Genomic DNA, 19,221 nt, shown 5'->3' with positions numbered 1-19,221 from the left:
GCGGGGTCAGTGCCACCACCGCCTCCTCCGCTCGCTCCCTCCCCGCCCCGCCCCGCCCCGCCGGGCCCGGCCCCCGCTCCTCCCCCGGCCTGCGCGGCACCCGCCGCTCCTCCGCCGCTTCCCCGCTCTGCTCGGGGCCCGCGGCCCTTCCCGGCGGCCCGGCCTGGGGCGGGGGCGGCGACGCCCCGGGCATCCCGCAGGTGAGCGAGGGCCGTGGGCCGGGGCGGCGGGGCCGTGGCCGCGGGGCTGTGCGGAGGGAGGGCGGCCGGGCCGTGCCGGGGATGATGCAGCAGCGGCGGCCGCGGGCGCTCCGGCCCGGATCCTGCCGTGCCCCGGCGCTGGGGCGGCCCTGCACCCCCAGGGCCTGGTGCCCATACCGGGAGCGGGACCGTGTGGCTTTAGGTCGTTTCTGTTCATCCCCCCTCGTGTCCGGCAGCTGTAGCGTCTGTCGGGAGTGGACTTGAATTTTGGGGGTCTGCTGCACTTGAGTGACATAGCGAGCAAAGGGTTTTTTTGCCTGAAAGCTAAATCTCTAGGTGAGTCGTTGTGTTGTGACCTTCCATAATAAATCAGTGTTCAGACCTGCTCTCCTTTGCGTGTTGCACATGAACCTGCTTTTCCCATACGTGGTGCAGCTGTGAGCCAGGAGCACCTGCTCTCTGCTTCTGCCTTGTCATTAGGGCACTTTGCTTAATATTTATTTCTTCAGTACCTCAAGTATAAAATGTCTCTGCGCACAACTGCAGATACTTCTTGTTCTTGGTAGGTTATGCAAGACCAAACCTGGTAGTTGTTTTGCAGATGAACGGAGCAAAGATTTCTTTTATTTATGCAGTTGCTCTGAAGAATGTCAGCCTGCATGGATCTGAAACTCTTGACAGCTGGCTCTAGCTTTTGTACCAAAACACACAGTTGTTTTAAGGAAGAAAAACAACCAACGAAGAGCTAGAAATGTGTTCCTGTAGAAGGCAGAGAGGTTGGGTTTGGCAGCAGTTGAAGCGACTGAAAGTAGGTTGCAGTTACAGAGGAATTGTTCTGACATGTTCGTGTACTGTTCTCCCTCAGTGGTGCTTGAGAAAGACAGGATGCAGGACTTGTTTTAGGGTAACTTCTTTTCCCATCATACATGGTACATTTTGACAAGCACAGTTCAGCTCTCTGGCACTGCTTTTATGAAATTTCTGGTTTCCTGGGCAGAATTAGAGCTGTGTGTGCCAGCTGAAGCTCTTAGGGCAGAGTTGTGGGAAGGCAGAAGTTGAATATTTCCTTCTGAACAGTCGTGAACCTTTTTCAGGTGTGTGTGGTCAGGGCTGAGAGGCAAAAATTAGGTTTTCCCTGCATTGTTTAGAAAGGGAAGCCTTGTGTAGGAAGATCAGCACCCCAGAACTGGAAAGTCTAAAGGCATGGTTTTAATTTTGAGGAGAGGGGTGGTCCCATAAAATGCACTAAAATCATCCACCTCCAGAAGTCTTCTTAACAAAGAGTGCTTCAAAAACAGTTCCCAGTTAGCTTAAACTGGTGAAGATACAGGGTCTGAAATAAAATTTAAAATAGTATTTTGTTAATTAGATTTTCTGGGGAACATCTGGGAGAGAGATAAGAAATCAAGGATGGTGACATAGCAAATGTAGCATTGATATTTATTTTTTTTTAATTGGACCAGCTGATACATTTGGAGAAAGGGGTCTGTTTTGGTGGAGGAACTCAGAGCCTGAAATGTCCCAGTTTTATGTGTTAGTCAAAGCTACTGTGCTCTTGTCATTTGTCTTTTAAATCAACATGTGTTACATGGTGCTGTGTTACTTCTCTGTGAAGCTGTATGAAATTGCTCTGTTGTTTGTTAAGCTTCTCTTCACGGGTTATGAGATCCAGGTCAGAACCCCTGCGGTGTCTTCTACCATGCACATATGATTTCTTCTCCCTTTGCTCCTCCCATCAGTTTATTCAGTTCTAAAGAGTGCTGGGAAAATGTAAAATTATCTTTGAGGTTTATCTTCTGCCAAGACAAGGTGTTAGGCAAGCTTTTCCACTCCCAAGATAAGTGTTACTGATATGGCCTACTTGTTTATAATTATTTTTTTCTTTTCTCCCTTCTGTCAGTGATTCAGACCATGTAACACTGAGAATGTTTCAAATGTCCTCAAAATGTGAAAAAAACCCAGAGTAGCAACCATGCTGCTGCTGGGGTCCTTAACATCAAGTTCATCAGATTTTTCCACTTCTTTGTTGCAATGATGTGAGCTCTTCACATCTGCTTCATTTCCAGCCAACTGTAATATTTTGGATCCTTGTCTGTGCTATTAATATCACTTATCTTCTCTTCTATTTTTTTAACAGCCATGAGAAAGGTTATTTAAACCATGCTTAAGAAGCACAAACTCTTTTCATTTTTTCTTACTGGCTGCATGTTACTGAGACATGTTTAAAGTCTTTTACATAGCCATGGACCACCATGAAAGTGTTTATTGTGTTCATAAGCTATGAAATCATCTGTTCTTGTGGTGCTTGGATGTATGAGCTGGGTGGAACAGTGTGTTGTTATGCTTTGTAGAGACTTCAAGTTATGTGGCTCATACTGTTAAAAATCTACCCATGAAATGGTAAATTCCTCAGAGACTGAAGCCTGCTTATCAGTGTTACAGTTCACTTAAGTCTATTTCCCTCTTGCCCAGCTTCATTTAGAACCAATCATAATTTTAATGTCTGATGAAGTGGTGTAACAACGAAATGTTAGGTTCAGATCAGCACAGTGGGGTGCATGGAGCTCACAGATACCACAGGCTAAGTACCAGTGTCATAGGCTGCACCACCTTTCACTTTTCATCAGAGTGTCATGCAAATGAGCTAATTAGATTTGTATCTTTGCAGCTGAAGCTGTGCCTGTGTGCCAGTGCCTCCCAGCATTTCTGAAGGCACATTCCATGATATGGACCATTAGCTTTATTTGTTTCAGTCTCCTCCCCATGGCTTTGTGCCTTCCCTGTAGTACCACAATACAGCCACTCAGCAGTGGGGACAGACTGTGCCAGCTTTTGGGGCTCAGGGTTTATATTTGTTTCAGTCTTTGAACCTTAAAGATACGGAACTCTAATATTTCAAGATATCTTTTTACAGTCATGGGAGCAAATCTGACATGTACTGAAAGGAGCCATCCTTTTTTGTCCTAGGAAACCCTCCTCACATGAGTGCTGGTGAAAATGGGGGATACAAGGGACATGTGTCCTCACCTGGATTCCATAGGAGAGGTGACCAGGGACGATCTGCTGCTCAAATCCAAGGTACAGGGTTGTGGCTCACAGTCCTTTCCCTTTTAGCTGTTGTGCATGATTTTGCATGTTTGCTTTTGAAGAAAACACTGCCTATCTCCAGAAAGAAACTCTCCTTCCCCCACTGATGTACCCACATAAAATCACCCTTTGTGACCCCACAAATTTATCATAGTCATTTTGTCCTGCTTGAATGTGTCACTTAGCTAAAGCAGTTCAGTTGTGTATTTGATTGGAATTGTGGTGTTTAGAAATGAAATACTATGAGCTGAATTTTGGGATGTTTCATAAAGAAATTTCTCACTCTTCAAGGATTTGGTTACTTTAAAACCAACCAAGCAAACAAACCTTCTTTTCTCATGAATATGCAGGGGACTTGCCAGTCTTGTGGAGCTGTGGGACCAAACCTCTGGGCTTGTCTTCAGGTAAAAATGGCTTGTTTGTGTGCATGATGTGGTGGTTTCACTCGAGTAGCATTTATACTGAAAAAAGGGTGGGGAACAAAGGGGTTCACAGTAGAACTACACTATGTTTTTTGATGGATTCCAAGGAGGAGACTCTCTAGGTGAAAGGGTAACACTGTCACAATCTGACAAGATGTAACAGTTCACTCCTTGTAGGGGATTGTCCTTGCTATTCCCGGTAGGAATGAATAAATTGCCTAGTGTTGGTTGTTGGCTGGGTGTTGCCTCTGCTGGCACCTGTGGCCTCCTGTGGAGGAGCTGCAGGGTGACACCTTGGAAGTTAAGAGGGAGGGAATGCCATGGGACATGCAGGCAGGCAGGGACTGTTTATTTTTACACTGGAATGCCCAGGCTTGAGGCTGCTCAGGTGAAATCCCTGTTGGAGCAATGGCCTTGGAACAGAGACTTTTCCGTGGTACAAACTTGGTTCCAGGTTTTCTTTCTTAAATCACTTCTAAATTTCCATCAATTCTAAATTTCCATCTTGTTCTGGGCCCTGAATAAAAAACAGGTTAGAAAACTGGCAAGAAAATCCTAAAGTTGCTGCTGCTGTTGTCACTGTTCTCTAAAGAGTCTAACTAGATGTTTAAGCCCATTGTGCTTTGGCTCTTTCCCCTCTCTAGATTGGTTGTCCTTATGTTGGTTGTGGGGAGTCCTTTGCTGACCACAGCACACTTCATGCACAGGTGAGTTTTTCTCTGTTCCCTACATTTAAACAGACAGAATTGGATTTTCCCATATTCTGGTAGTCCTGTGCTGCAGCTCAAGCCAGCTGCCAGAGGAGATTTGTTGTTTCATTTTTAATTTCCAGGCCAAGAAGCACAACCTGACAGTGAACCTGACCACGTTCCGTGTGTGGTGCTATGCCTGTGAGAAGGAGGTGTTCCTGGAGCAGCGCCTGGCAGCTCAGCCGCCCTCACCCCCCATCAAGTTCCCTGAGCCGGTGGGTCTGTGTCGCACAGGGCAGGCCTCAGTGCTTGGCAAGGCTTTGTTCACCTGGTGTAAAATTAGCCAAGTGATTTCTGCCGTGGTACAGCATTTGCTGTGATGGGGATACCTTCACTGAGAGTGGCTGCCTGTAGCCAGAGGACCAATAGCCCTGACTTAGAGTCTCCCAGCAAAAAGATGAATGACTTAGGGGTGGGAACTAGATGATCTTTGCGGTTTCTTCCAACCCAAACCATTCTATGATGCTATGATTCTGTGACTTGAATATCCATTCTGACTTTATTTTTAACCTTTCCAGTGGGTTATCTGCATGTGAGAAGTACCTGTCTGTCACATTTTCATTTCCAATGCATGGCCCATGGAAATTTCAGCTGTCAGACCAGAAACACCATGTACTTTTGACACTGCTGCTCACTCATGATGTCTCTTATCATGTGTGCTGGAGGCAGTAATGGCACTATTTCCACTCGCTGCTGCCTCAGTGAGAAGGATGGACAGTACAACCTGTTCTTCCTTCTCCTTCTACTTTTCTTGAAGGCTGGCTTGATTTATGTAAGATAATATCTTTCAAAGCAGGCCTGTGACTGGTACTTATTTCTCTGTCTTTAATCTAGGATTCTCCTTTGCCTGCTCATCCTCTGAAAGCTGTTCCAATTGCAGTGGCTGATGAAGGTGAATCTGAATCAGAGGATGATGATTTGAAACCAAGAGGTAACTTTGCACTGAGTTGATGAAAGCACTGGCAGGGCAATTCTGCAGTCTGTAGGACTTGCACTGAGAGGGTTCCTGGCAGCAGAATGTGGAGACTGCCTAGAAAGGGCTGAATTCCCTCTCCCTAGGGAGGAATATAGGAAGCATCACATCTGTAAAATGATTCATCCCTCTCTTGTTTGTGCTTTAGGCCTTACGGGAATGAAAAATCTTGGGAACTCCTGCTACATGAATGCAGCACTTCAGGCTCTGTCAAACTGGTAGGCATTAGGGCTTTCAGTGTTGTCTTAACTGGCTTCACTAAATACCAAAAATGTCATCTCTGATCGGAAACCTTCATGAGTCTTGCAAAGAGATTAGCCAGGCTGGGAACAGAAAAAAATAGTGTTTTTTTAGGGCAACAGAGGTGTTACAGTAGGAAATTGAGGGACAATCCAGCTCGTAGCTATGTACAAGACTCATGTTTAGATGAATGTTTGAAGCAAAACTTCGTAATTTCTGATGTAACAGATATTTATCCCAGTAATGCCACATCATGTCTCTTTATTCTCCTCACTGATATCATTCTAATAACCTATATCCTAAAATATTCTCTAGCCATCCTGCTGAAAATTAATTCCAGGATCTTTTCTGTACTGAGAACAGGTTCAGATCAGCCTTTTTCATTTGGTCCAAGTGAGGAGTCACATCTGTATCTAGAATCACTTCTTCCTTTGGTTTAAAATCAGTACCTCAAGCATGCTTTTGATAAGGCCTGCATGAAGTTTTGATAAATAAATAGAAACAGAGGAGAAATTTCTGTGGGCTGAATTCTTCTCTTCTTCCTTCTGTTGTAGCCCACCTCTCACACAGTTTTTCCTGGAATGTGGTGGACTGGTCCGTACGGATAAGAAACCTGCTCTGTGCAAAAGTTACCAGAAATTGGTGTCTGAGGTTTGGCACAAGAAACGGTGCGTGGTGACCCCTGATCTAACCTGGCCAGTTTTCAGAGGTGTGTTAGTTCTGAGGTCTGGCACCAGCAGAGAGGAAATCTGATCCTCAGGGACAAGTGCATTGTCTGAGGCTGTGATTTCCCCCTCTGTGTGGATGGGGATGTGAGGATTCCCTGAGACCCAGGAAGTCCCATGTCCTGCTGGTGATGAAATGGGCACATTGATGTCTGTGAAAAGAAATTATTTCTAATTTACAGTTTTTAAAAGGAAGAGTTTTTTAAAAATAGAGTTCCCCTGTTGGCAGTGAAGAAAAAATGATGGAGTAAGGGAATACCTGGGGCTCTCTCCAAGTATTTTACATGGACTTCAGTGACCAGCACTTAAATTGCACTGCTCTTGATTAGCAGGGCAATTGATGATTTGGATAGAAAAAGTGATTCAGAGGTTTTTACCGAATGGAGTGGAAAATGCAGGTGACATTTTGGAAAATGTTTGCTATCGGTCCAAATTCTAGACCAGTTCAAAAGACAGTGCAAAATTATGTAGCTCTGTGTAAATCTAAAGATGTCTTCTCTGTGCAATAAATTAAACCTCATCAAAACAGGAATTTAAATGGCATTGTATGTTTGCCTCAAGTTCACTATTAACAAGGAATAAGTAAGATATGGAGCAAGGTGAACTGTGTCTTTGTGGAGGAGGAGGCTGGCTTTGAAGAAATATCATGTCATTTTAACATTGATTAGATTTACCTCATTTACTGGGTGGTCAGCCTGGCCAGATTTTGAGACAGACAAGGTGCTGGAAAATTAAACAAAGTAACTAATTGCTAAACTCTGCTCTGGAAAGAATTTTCCGCTTTCCACACTGTCTCTTGGTGTGTTTGTCACCCAGCTCATGCAGAAATCTCTGCCCAGGCTTTGCAGGTGCATAATCTTTTGTCCTCTTTAACTGCACATCACACCCTCTGTTATGGCCTGTTAGACAAACTGGCTCCAGGCCTGATAAGCAAACTGACTTTTTCTTCTTTCCATGTCTAAACAGCCCGAGTTATGTTGTTCCAAGCAGTCTATCCCATGGAATCAAGCTTGTCAATCCCATGTTCCGAGGCTATGCACAGCAGGTGAGGCCTGAAAACCCCATGCCATTATTCCAAAGGTGGTGGGAATTTAATTCTTGCAGTGGTGGTGCTTGTGTTCAGAAAAAAGAGCTTGATCTCGGGGGTCATGGCCTTTCTGTGTCAATGTCAGTGATCTGACAGAGCATTTGAGGGGGATTTGGGAGATCTGGAGACTTTTCCAGGCTTGTTTCTGTCTTATTGGTACCAAATCGGTTCATTTTCTCATGTCAGCTTGCTCACTTCTGAAATTATGGTGGTCAAATCCTTTATAAACAGCTTTGAGATCTATTGATATCTGCTCTATAGGAGTTTGGTATTATTTATTCATGTCAGAGCTGAGGAACCTGGATAAATCTGCACTAAAAAGTCAAAGATATGAATGTTCTATATTCTTTTTTTGGGGAATTACAGCAAAACTAAGTCTTAAAGGAAGTATCCTTTTCCTTTGAAGTCTTTATCAGCATGGCTCTTCTCTTTGTTCTTTATAACAAAATGTAAACAGTGAACTATGGTTGGAAAATTTACTAGAGAAGTGACAATGCATCAAAACTGTGATAGTGACAAGAAATCAAAACAAAGAATAAAAATAATGATTAATGAAAGAACTCCTATATTTGTCTTTGATGTGAAATACGTTGGATTGGAAAACTCCGATCTGAGGAGATAAATTTGAAAGGTGGGCAGGACAGGCTGAAAGCCAAACTTCATAAAACAACTGAAACGTAGTAATTAACTTCCTGCAGTTGTCAAAATACCAGGTTGCTTTCCATCAGCTCCTTTGAAGCCAATGTATCAGCTCCTTTACCATGTATTATGAATGTAGGAGCTTGCACCTAGACTGTATAGCTTTGGGTTTCTGTTTCCTCTCCCTGTTTATTAAAAATTTTAATCTGCCCTCTCTAAGAGGTGGCTTGCCATGAGCAGAAGTCAGTGTTCCTAAGATGTTTGTGGGTAGGAGTCTGTTCTCCAGGGCCTGCTGTTTTCATCTGGTTTCTCCTTGCTTTTTCCCTGTTATCTGTGGCAAACCCCTGATAAATGCACTCATGGTTTGCCTTCTACAGCTGTTCTCTGGCTTTTCAAAGTCTTTCAGCTGAAGATATTCTGATAAAAAAAAATTAGGCCTTTAATTATGTAGGGGTTAAAGCATTTCTGTAACAGGCCCTTTGATGGCCCTGCTTTAGCTGGGTCTGTGTGTGCCACAGAGCAGGCTCACCTTTGTGGGCACTCTTGGAATCAGCTGTGAATGGAGCAATCTCCTCTTTTGTCCCTCTCATATGCCCTATTCCTGGCTGGATACTGACATGGAATCTTGTTTTTCAGGACACCCAGGAGTTCCTGCGATGCCTGATGGATCAGCTCCATGAAGAATTGAAGGAACCCATTGTTGCAGAAACGAGGGATTTGGACACCAGTGACCAGGAGGACAAGCGGGAGGGTGACAGAAGCCCTTCAGAGGATGAGTTCCTCTCCTGTGACTCCAGCAGTGACAGGGGTGAAGGAGAGGGCCAGAGTCGGACCTCAGGGAGCGTGGGCAGCAGCTCCCTGGCAGAGACAGAGCTGCTGATCCAGGATGAAGCAGGGAGAGGGATCTCAGAGAAAGAGAGGATGAAGGACAGAAAGTTCTCCTGCGGCCATCGGCGCAGCAACTCAGAGCAGGTGGATGAGGATGCAGATGTTGATACTACAATGATGTCAGTCGATGGCAGAGCCTCACCTGAGATGCTGCCAGCTCCCTGTCCTGCCAGCCCATGTAGGACACCAGGTATACCCCTCTTCCAGTGGGGATATTTCCAGGAAGATACGTTACCATCCTCCACAGGCGCTGTGGTGTAGTGCAGTGGCAAACACATAATGTGCCTGTTCCTTCTCTGTGTTTCAAAAGATTTTGCATCCAAGGTTTTCCTCAGTCCCTGCCTTTGTGCACAGTTGCTTCTGTAAGGAAGTGTACTTGGTGAGCCAGAGAGGTGCTTAGCCAGGCTGTGAGCTGAGTAAAGGCACAGCAGTGACAGCTGCCTCTGCCAAGCCTGCAAACACTGTATTGATGCTTTTTAAGAAAAGGTTTGGTATGTGTATGTCTCTATTTGATACACTGGCCTGGGGAAATATTAACTGTGGAGAAGTCATGGCAGAAGGTATTTGCTAATGTTGGACTGTGAACTTTAGGGAGAGAAAAGGGAGAGGCACAGTTTGAGCATTTCTGTGTCTCAGAAAAAAGAGCAGCAGTGTGGAGTCACCTCAAGCTGAACATACCCGATCTTTCAACGCTTCTTTATGTAAGAGTCTTACTCTGCCAGCTGGCACTGAAGGCAGCAATGCTGTCTGTGTGGATTAGGGCTACAGGAGCAAGCTGCAAAAACTAATTAGTCATAAGTGTGAAAAAATGGCAGGTTTTTTGGGGGGTTTTTTAGTATGTAATTATTAGCTGTTAGGTACAGCTCCGTATGCATTCTCACCCGCAACTGAGGGAGCTGTGTCTGTCAGCCTGTGCAAGCAGAACAGTTAATGGACACTGAACTGTGCCTTTGGGAAAGATTCTGTGCTGGAACACTGAGCTAGGCTGACACAGATTACAGTGGAGTTGCCTTTCATAACTGGGTTTTTCACCAGTGCCCTTTTCCCTCCCCATTTTCCCAAACAGAACCTGACAATGATGCCTATGTGCGCTGCTCCTCGCGCCCTTGCAGTCCAGTCCATCATGAAATGCACTCCAAGCTCTCCAGCAGTCCTCCCCGCTCCAGTCCTGCCAGGCTTGGACCTTCCTACATACTCAAGAAAGGTATTGCAAAAAGGGATTGCTGGGAGGCAAAGGGGGAAGTATGTAGAGGACGGGAGAGAATGAATCCGTCATGATTCTTGATTAACAGATGTAAGAAGTGCTGGTTCTCCTGGACATCAGGGGACATTCTGCTACTGGAGCCTGAAATGATCCATGTTTGTGTCTGTGTGCTGTGTTTGTCATTAATTGAATGGCTCTGAAGTCCCAGGCACAGGCTCTGTCCCATTTAGGGGAGTGTGGAGATAAACATTTGTCTGCCAGACTTGAATTTCATGGCATGTGGGCCAGAGAACTGTAAGATGCTGTTCCTGACAGAGCTTCCTTGGACATCTTGGGCCCACAGGAATTAGGGCTGCAGATGTCCCTGCAGTGCTGGAAGCACTGTCAGGCTGCTGAATGGAGCCTGGCTTATGTTGTTATCAAACTGGTCCCTTCATCCCAGAGCAAATTGCAAATCAAAATCCCTCAATGCTGCATAGTCTGCAAACACAATGGCTTGTGCTTGTACCACTGTCCCTCCAGCTGCTCCATGAGGACATTCTTTCTTCAGCCCCTTGGCTGAGGTCAGCACAGCCGCAGATGTTCTGGCTGCATGAAAACCACTCTGTTTGCCTGCACGTGTGTGTGGGGACAGGGTTTGTTGTTAAACAAAACCTTGCATTTGGCCAGTCCCTGCTGTGGAGAGTCCTCTCTAGTGCAAGACACTTGGGAAACACGTGGTAAATGTCAGAGGGGAAAAAAAAGGACAAAGTACAGAGGCAGGTTGGGGGGGAGAGGAAGTGAAATGCAAAGCCTGGAGCAAAATGTCACAAGACTTCAGAAAACCAGGGACTGTCTGTGGCAGGGCTGGGCTTCTAAACAGGTAAAAGGCTGGGAACAGGAGTTCCAGTAGAACAATTTCTGCCTCCTGGGAGCCACTAGTGTTGGTTCAGTTGGCTGCCTCTCCCTTGTACCACGCACAGCAGCAGAGTCCTCCATGTCTCTTCACAACTTGCCTCACCATGTCCCTGGAATGGGGTCTGAACATCAGGACAATGCTTGTCCCACATTCTTACGTGTTTGTGTGACTCTGTGGACATGTGAGACTGAGAGGGCCATTCCTTGTTTTCCAGCCCAGATGCAGGCTTCTGGGAAAAAGAAGAAAGAGCTCCGTTACCGCAGTGTGATTTCTGACATCTTTGATGGCTCCATCCTCAGCCTGGTGCAGTGCCTCACCTGCGACAGAGTGAGTGTCCTGGGCCCTCCCAGTCACCCAGCACAGGCTTTGTGCTTGTAGATCTCTTCCCAGGGAATGGTGCTGCTCTGTCCAAACCCTGTGGGATGCAGTGCCTGCTAACATGGTGATAGGTGATGGCAGGGGAGGCGTGAGAATCTGCCATGCCAAGGAGATGTGTTTCTGTGTTTGCTGATCCGTGTTACTGAGCTGACCCAGCAGTATCACATTCACATTAGAAAACTGAGTCCAGTGCTACAAAAGTCATGACAGAAGTCAGTGCTGACAGCAGGGAAGAATAATTAGCCACAGGGAGTTGCTCCTGCTGCCGGCTCAGGTTTCTAGCCTAATGTTTCTAGCTTAAATGCAAGCAGTGATAAAAGGTGATGAAGGTCAGGTGCCAGCTCCATTACACACACAGGAAACCCAGACCTCTTCCTCTTGCATATTTCCAGGTTTCTACAACAGTGGAGACGTTCCAGGACCTGTCACTCCCAATCCCAGGGAAAGAGGACTTGGCCAAGCTGCACTCTGCCATCTACCAAAACGTGCCAGCCAAGACAGGGGCATGTGGGGACAACTATGCCTCACAAGGCTGGATTGCTTTCATCATGGAGTACATCCGGAGGTGTGTTCCCTCTGCAGGACCCCTGTTTTCTAGGATTTGCCCTGCAGTGCTGGAAGTGCTGCCCCTAACCAGTGGTGTTAACACTGGGATGTCAATTGGAGCCATTCCTTGGAGGACAGTATGTGGTACCTCACAGGGCTTGGAGCCTTTTTGTGTGGACCAGTTGTTATTGCTCCTCTAAATCTCTCACACACCTTGAGAGCTCTTGTGCAGCCAATCATCCCTCGCTGCTGCCTCAGAATTGCACTCCAGAGCAAATAATTCCTGGTGTAGTTTTCCAAATCATTTCCAGTTTGAGTAGGAACATCAGCTGAAAGCAGTTGTGCTTTCCCTGCTCCCCTGGGATGTGGGATGAGCTTAGGACCTACAGCTAGAAGGAAATTTATCATCCACTTGGGGTTTTGTGTGCCAAAGGATTCAGCTATTTTATTTATAACTTTTAACCCCTCTTCCTCTGCAGATTTGTGGTGTCCTGTATCCCTAGCTGGTTTTGGGGTCCTGTGGTGACACTGGAGGATTGTCTTGCTGCCTTTTTTGCAGCAGATGAGTTGAAGGGTGAGTTTTCTCAGCGGGATCTGACAGCATGGAGGAGCATTCCATATGCATTCTGAAGGCAGATTAAATCTCCTAGAAATCCTGCCTTGGTGTGTCAGTAGAGACTGGCAGTGCCAAAAGTTGGCAGCTCAGCATCTCTGAGCAGGAGGGAACTTTTCTACCTGCTCAGGGATGGGAAATCTGGGTGAGAGTGTCCTCAGTGAGGAGCAGGCAGAGCTGTTGGTTGGTTGAGTGCTGTGGCTCCTCAGTTTCTTCACTTTCTCATCCTTCCTGCTAATTCACTGCATCCCTTTCTTGCCTACACTTATTGAGAGGAATTGTTTTGATTTCTTCTCATCCTGGCCTGCCCAAAAGGCTCTTAATCTGCTTTCTATGCACTGTCTGGAAATGTAGCCTTGTATGCTCTGAGCAGCTGCATAATGGCTCTCTTCTCTCTCTACAGGGGACAACATGTACAGCTGTGAACGGTGTAAGAAGTAAGTTTGCTTTATCTGTATTATGTTGCATGTCTGCAGTTTTATTTCTGGAATTTTACTTCTGTGTACTGCTGTCAGATATTTTCCTGTGTTCTCTGCCTGGACAATTCTGCTGGAATTCAGGATTTGTCTTGGATTCCAACGTGAGCAAGACCCAGCTATGCCTTTGCTGTAGAGAGTCCTCAGAGCTCGTTTCTTTTCCTCCCTCAGGCTGCGGAATGGAGTAAAGTACTGCAAAGTCCTCCGGCTCCCAGAGGTGGGTAAAAGCACCTTGTTCCCTAATTCTCTTCTAGCAGCCACTGAGGAGGTCAGGAGGCCAGAAGTAGACTAGAACCAGCTGTTTTTTTGGTGGCAAAGTCCTGTATTTAGATCAGAAGAAATTTTCTCGGTCTAAGCTGATGAGTCAGCAGGATTCATGAGAAACAGGCAAAGAACTCCTGCAAAGATCAGACTCAGAGATGTGCTGTGCTCCAAGAGCTCCCATGGCAAAACTGCCCTTTGGTGTCCTCTGTCCTTGGTCTTTTAGATCCTTTGCATCCACTTGAAACGGTTCCGGCACGAGGTGATGTATTCCTTCAAGATCAACAGCCACGTCTCCTTCCCCTTGGAAGGGCTGGATCTGCGACCTTTCCTTGCCAAGGAGTGCGTGTCCCAGATCACCACCTACGACCTCCTGTCAGTCATCTGTCACCACGGCACGGCTGGCAGTAAGTCCTTCTGTGGGAGAGGAACAGGAGGGGAGGATTGTGCTCAGGATAGCTAACAGCTCTGCTAGGCCAAAGGGTGGCATAAGACCCCCTCCATTCTCAGCCTGAGCAGCCTCTGCCCTTTGGAAAGTGAACTGAGCAGCTTCTGACAGATCCCCTGCAGCTCTTTCAGCCTCCCCACAGGCTTGGCTCAAACTCTTTCCCACTGTTTAGTCTTGCTGAGAGGCTCTTCCAAGGAAGGCAAATCAGGGTGACGGTGCCAGGCTCTGCTGCTCCAGCAAAGCTTGCCTGAACAGGAATTATCCTTTTTTTTTATCTCTCTCTGTTCTGTGCCAGTAGCTAATCCTGTTTGTGCTGCTGACATTATCCCAGGCCTGCCTTCTGTCTGCACTGCAGATCCCAGCAGTGCTGTGCTTTCTGTTCCAGGTGGCCACTACATTGCCTACTGCCAGAATGTGATCAATGGCCAGTGGTACGAGTTTGATGACCAGTATGTCACCGAGGTCCACGAGACTGTGGTGCAGAATGCAGAAGCCTATGTGCTGTTCTACAGGTGAGCTGTGCCCTCAGCCCCTTTCTGGGTACAGAACACCTGGAAATGCATTTCCAAATGCAGTTCTCCTTTCCCTGCTCCAGGAAAAGCAGTGAGGAGGCTGTGCGAGAGCGTCAGAAGGTCGTGTCCCTGGCCAGCATGAAGGAGCACAGTTTGCTCCAGTTCTACATCTCTCGAGAGTGGCTCAATAAATTCAACACCTTTGCTGAGCCTGGGCCCATCACCAACCACACCTTTCTGTGCTCCCATGGAGGTAAGGCTGCTGGACCTTGGAGCAGCACCTTTGATGCTTCCTGGTGCATTAATGCAGGAAAAAGCTCCAGCTGCCATCCTGATACAGGGAAGCTGCAGTGGGATCCTCTTTGGCAGAAACTCCAGCCTGCTCAGGGAGGGATGAGACAATTACCCATTGTGCTGCTGGTTGGAGGCCTGGGGGGGATGTTTAGTGCTGGCAAACAACAGTTTTCAGTTCTCTGTTTTTAAAAACAAACCTGTAGAAAGCAGATAGGGCAGGGTTTATCTGTGTTACCCTGTCAGCAGGGGTGGCCCTCAGGGTTTGTTTGGAGAAGGGAGCTGATAGCACATCTGACTCTGCTGCTGTTTCTTCAGCCAAGCTGGGGAGCACTGAATGTTTGTAAATCTCTCTTCCAAATTGGAAATGAAGCACTTGATTAGAATTTGGGGCTGTGGATTGAGAAACCTCCACAGTTAATGAACTTATGACTGTCTTCCATTAGCAAAGGATGCAGATTCTGGAATCAGAGTTCTCAGAAAGGAAAATCTGCCTTTTTATTTGTGTCTGTTGTACACAGTAATAATGAGATCCCTGATTAACTCTTCCACTTGCCTTTCCTCCACAGGGATCCCACCTAATAAATACCATTACATTGATGACCTAGTTGTGATTCTGCCCCAAAACGTGTGGGAATATCTCTACAACAGGTGAATATGGCCATCCCATTCTTTCTCCCAGTATTTGTAAAGTGTCCTGATCTAAGCCAGGATGAGCTGTATCAGTGCCTGTCCCAAGAGGACAGCAAGAGATAAGCCAGAAGAACAAGTGTGGCTGAGTAAAGGCAACTCTGCCCTCAGCTGCAGATGCACCTCCCTCACCAGTGTCTGGAGTAGTGTAAAAATCCCTGTCTGTAGGATGCAGGGCTGGAAAGAGTTTCCATTCTGCTGCAGTTCTCCATTCCCTTCCTCTCCCTGTGCCCAGGTTTGGGGGTGGCCCTGCAGTGAACCATCTGTACGTGTGCTCCATTTGCCAAGTGGAGATCGAAGCCCTCGCCAAGCGCAGGAGGATCGAAATCGACACCTTCATCAAGGTTGGCATGGGAAGCATCTGGGAGCAAGGCAAAGGGCAGGGCTGGGAAATGGAGACCTGAAAACTCCTGCCTGTTATCCACAACGTGATCTACAGCATGGCCAGGAGATTGGCCTGGGGGTTCCCCAGTGCAGAGAGGCAGCTGGGGCATGAGAATGCTGTGCAGACAAAGTGTGAAACCATCCTTAGCTTGTGCCTGCCCTGGTGAGCAGCAACAGGCTGTGAGGAAGAAATGACACGGGGTTCCTCTGGAGAATGGCAAGGCTGCCTTACAGTTAATGGAAGGGGCCCCCCAAGATCTCAGGAGTGACTAAGTCCTTCCTGTATCTCTGTTGCTGCCCTCCCAGCTGAACAAGGCTTTCCAGGCAGAGGAGTCTCCAAGTGTCATCTACTGTATCAGCATGCAGTGGTTCCGGGAGTGGGAGGCCTTTGTCAAGGGCAAGGATAACGGTAAGGATCAGACACTGGGGGGCTGTTGGGGGAAATGGGGAATGGAAATGAATCCATTTGCTGAGCACTGCCTCTGGCTGGGTTGACAAGGCTGGGCAGGGTTCAGGCACCACCTTCCTGCAGGTCTCCAGGGCAGGACAAAAATGACAGAAGTTAGGAAAGCATCTGAATCTCAAGGCAGCAAGGAAATCAGATGTTTTTTGACATGTTTGTTCTCCTGCAGAGCCCCCTGGACCAATTGACAACACCAAGATTGCCCTCACAAAACCAGGTGGCCACGTGCAAGTCAAGCAGGGTAAGGCTGGTGCTTGCTGCCTATGGTGCTCCAAAAAGGTAAAGGAGACTGTTCCACTGGATTTGGCTGTGCGTAATGAAGTCACAGAGCGAGATGGGTTGCAGAGGATGACGGTTCTCTGCCCAGCCCCTGCCCTGAGTGAGCCAGTTCTCCAGTGGCAGCTCCTGCATGACCAGATGGCTGCTGTGACTGGTTCTGCAGATCCCCAGCTCCTGCCTTGCTGCTTCCCAGGCCCCTTCCACCATTCCTGTTTATGCTGGAGCTTTGACTTTGTGTTGCTTTTGATGTGGTCTTCACTCAGCATCTGTTGTGGTCCAGCTCCCAAAGTTAAAACAGCCTCAGGTTGTGCCTGGCAAGGTTTAGATTGGCTATTATGAAAAATTTTTATATGGAAAGGGCTGTCAGGGTTTGGAACAGGCTGCCCAGGGCAGTGGTGGAGTCGCCACCCCTGGAGGGATTTAAAAGATGTGTAGATGTGGTGCTCGTGACCACGGATTAATGGAGAACACACTGGTGCTTCCAGCAGGAGGTGGCACTGCAGGGACTTTGTGGAGGGACCATGGGTGTCTCCTCCTCTGGCATGGGCCTGTTGGGGGAGCTGTTTGGGGGTGAAATCCTGGCGTTGTGGTGCCCTGACCTTCCCCTGCTGCTGCATGCAGTCAGTGCTGTTGTTCCTTCCAGGTGCTGACTACGGGCAGATCTCCGAGGAGACGTGGGTTTATTTAAGCACCCTGTACGGAGGGGGCCCTGAGATTGCCATCAGACAGAACGTGGCCCAGGTGCAGGAACTGGAGAACCTCCATGGGGAGCAGAAGATTGAAGCAGAGACACGAGCAGTGTGATCTGTGCTGACGGGGCAGGGCAGGGACGGCACAGGTACCTCTGTGGGGGACGGGAGGCTGGGAATCCTGGGGGGTCAAACATCCTCTGTTGTCTGGGACTCAAGGTGTGTGCAGCTCCCCCACCAGTCCCGGGGCAGGCAGGCTTCCTCCTCCTCCTTTCACTTGGCTCTGAGCACGGGCTGGTGCTGGGAGAGACTGGGACAAAGCTCTGCACCTCACCTCTGGCTGAAGCCGTGGTCCGACGCTGCAGCCACAGTCACAGGGTTGTCCTGACCTAAGCCCCCTCCCTTTCCTTACACCAAACCGGCACTCCCAGCTTGTCCCCAGTGCACTGAGCTCTGCTCCTTTGCAGGTTTTGCTTTTGGCACTTCTCTTTTTAATTCAAATGTGTAAAGAGACATTATTTATGTTTCCAGCGGGCAGTGTTGCAACCAGAAAAACCTGTTTTTGAGTCTGAGTAAAGCCACGAGGTCTCCCTGTGGTTTTTTGCTGGTGGTGTTGTCACAAATTCCTAGTTTTGCTCTTTGTCAAATTCTTGCAAATTCAGTTGCAATCAACTAAGAACTAAGAAATTTGGAAAGAAGCTATTCCCTTCTCCTTTCACTCCCAAAGCCACACCTTCATGGTCCTGCAGAATTTTATTTTCTCCTTGTGTTTGAGCTCCTATGTTCAGCACATTTTTGGATAACAAAGCTGGAAGGCAAGTCCTCCTTCCCAAAGCCTTCCTCAGACTTACCCTGCCACAAGCCTGTGTCTCTCTCCCTTCAGCTGGTGAGGAGCTGAGGGGGGTGAAGTTGAGGAGGAGTCCTTTGTTCACACTGAGGGCCCCAGAGCCCCTTCAGAGGGGTCACCTGGGGCTGGGGAGAGCCTGGCTGAGCAGGGCCCAGGATGGTGAAGCAGCTTTTTAGGAATGAGCTCTTTCTGCAAACAAGCCCCCACCTGTGTGCTGAGGTCATTGCAGATGTCCTTTGTGTGTACAGTAGTGGCTCACTTAGTGAATTTGCTCCCAGATCTACTGTCACCAATGCACCAGAGACAGGAATGAGGGAAAAAAAGGCCAAAACCCACTTTTTTCAGCAGGGCTTTTCTAACATGTTTTTTGTTCTTGCAGCAAGGCAAGAGTTTAATCTTTGCAAGCCTTTGAGTGCAGCTTAATGGAGGCAGAGCAGGCAGAGCTGCCTCCCAGGGCCTGAGGAGCCAAACTGTGCTCATGGTGTGGGTGATGCTACAGCACCAGGTCTGGCCTTAGTGGTGCCAGACTCTGCATGGAGCTCGGACCTCCTGAGCTCCTCACGAAGAAGGGAGGGAGGGAAAGGCTGCTCCTTGACTTACAAGGGGGTAGGACAGGAGAATTTGAGAAGAAAATGTGGCCTTCATGTTATTTTTTTTTTTTTTAATCAAATGTTTGTTGCATAAAGCAACTTCTTTAAAAATTGTTTGTAATTGATTCAGCATGTTAATTTTACAATCCTGTTCATGGGATGCTTGTTTAGACCCAGCCAGAGCCTAGGGGAGGTCAGAGAATGAGCCACTGTTGAGATCCTCATTGTTCCAAGCTGTCTTTATTCCCCACTGCAGCAGCCCTGCAGGGATCTGCTGCAGAGCCTGCAGGGCTGCATGTCCATGTTGTCTGTGTTCCAGAGGGTGCTGTACAGACTGTAATGACACTCCTGTGCTTCAGTGTTAGACCTTGTGCTGAAAGTGGTACAATAAATACATGTGCATTCAACAAGGCCTGTCTTGCCTGGTGAGAGGGGCTGACAGCTCCAGGGCACAGGGTGGGGAAGGAAGAAAAGATAAAAAAAAATAAATATAAAATTAAATCCAAACTTCCTGCTGATTAGAGGCTGTGTGGGGACAGATCCTTCTGGGCAGCAGCAAGAGGAGCCAGAGCCACTGAACCATCCTGTGCCCATTCAGAGGGCACCTGCCCCTTCACTCTGTCGCTGCTCACAGACCTCCCT

General features: G+C 47.7%; 1 protein-coding gene across 2 annotated transcripts; it reads left to right on the top strand.

The window, feature by feature from the left end:
* The first annotated feature begins 69 nt into the window (after positions 1-69).
* On the top strand, positions 70-18,989 carry USP20 (ubiquitin specific peptidase 20). Of its 2 annotated transcripts, none has more exons than XM_005527271.3 (24): positions 70-200; positions 3,168-3,278; positions 3,638-3,691; positions 4,354-4,416; positions 4,542-4,673; positions 5,293-5,389; positions 5,580-5,649; positions 6,226-6,339; positions 7,363-7,441; positions 8,759-9,200; positions 10,077-10,214; positions 11,327-11,439; positions 11,883-12,055; positions 12,516-12,610; positions 13,053-13,086; positions 13,297-13,342; positions 13,613-13,793; positions 14,220-14,346; positions 14,430-14,599; positions 15,207-15,288; positions 15,563-15,671; positions 16,018-16,120; positions 16,344-16,415; positions 17,097-18,989. In XM_005527271.3, the coding sequence occupies exons 2-24, from the start codon at positions 3,198-3,200 to the stop codon at positions 17,255-17,257; spliced, it is 2,736 nt and encodes a 911-aa protein (XP_005527328.1). In that variant the 5' UTR covers positions 70-200; positions 3,168-3,197; the 3' UTR covers positions 17,258-18,989. The 2 variants fall into 2 exon arrangements, with proteins under 2 accessions (XP_005527328.1, XP_014111795.1); XM_014256320.2 differs by lacking the exon at positions 70-200 and adding an exon at positions 428-536.
* The last annotated feature ends 232 nt before the right edge of the window (positions 18,990-19,221 follow it).

The sequence above is a fragment of the Pseudopodoces humilis genome, chromosome 22, assembly GCF_049639895.1.
Source record: "Pseudopodoces humilis isolate 2021_Gansu_Grassland_sample_001 chromosome 22, ASM4963989v1, whole genome shotgun sequence".
NCBI lineage: Eukaryota > Metazoa > Chordata > Aves > Passeriformes > Paridae > Pseudopodoces > Pseudopodoces humilis.
This window is presented reverse-complemented; position numbering and strand designations above follow the sequence as displayed.

Coding starts and splice junctions, on each gene's coding strand:
- USP20 (XM_005527271.3), top strand. CDS start 3,198: ATGGGGGATACAAGGGACATGTGTCCTCACCTGGATTCCATAGGAGAG. Junction 13,087..13,296: donor AGCTGTGAACGGTGTAAGAA/GTAAGTTTGCTT, acceptor TTCCTCCCTCAG/GCTGCGGAATGGAGTAAAGT. Junction 13,343..13,612: donor AAGTCCTCCGGCTCCCAGAG/GTGGGTAAAAGC, acceptor TTGGTCTTTTAG/ATCCTTTGCATCCACTTGAA.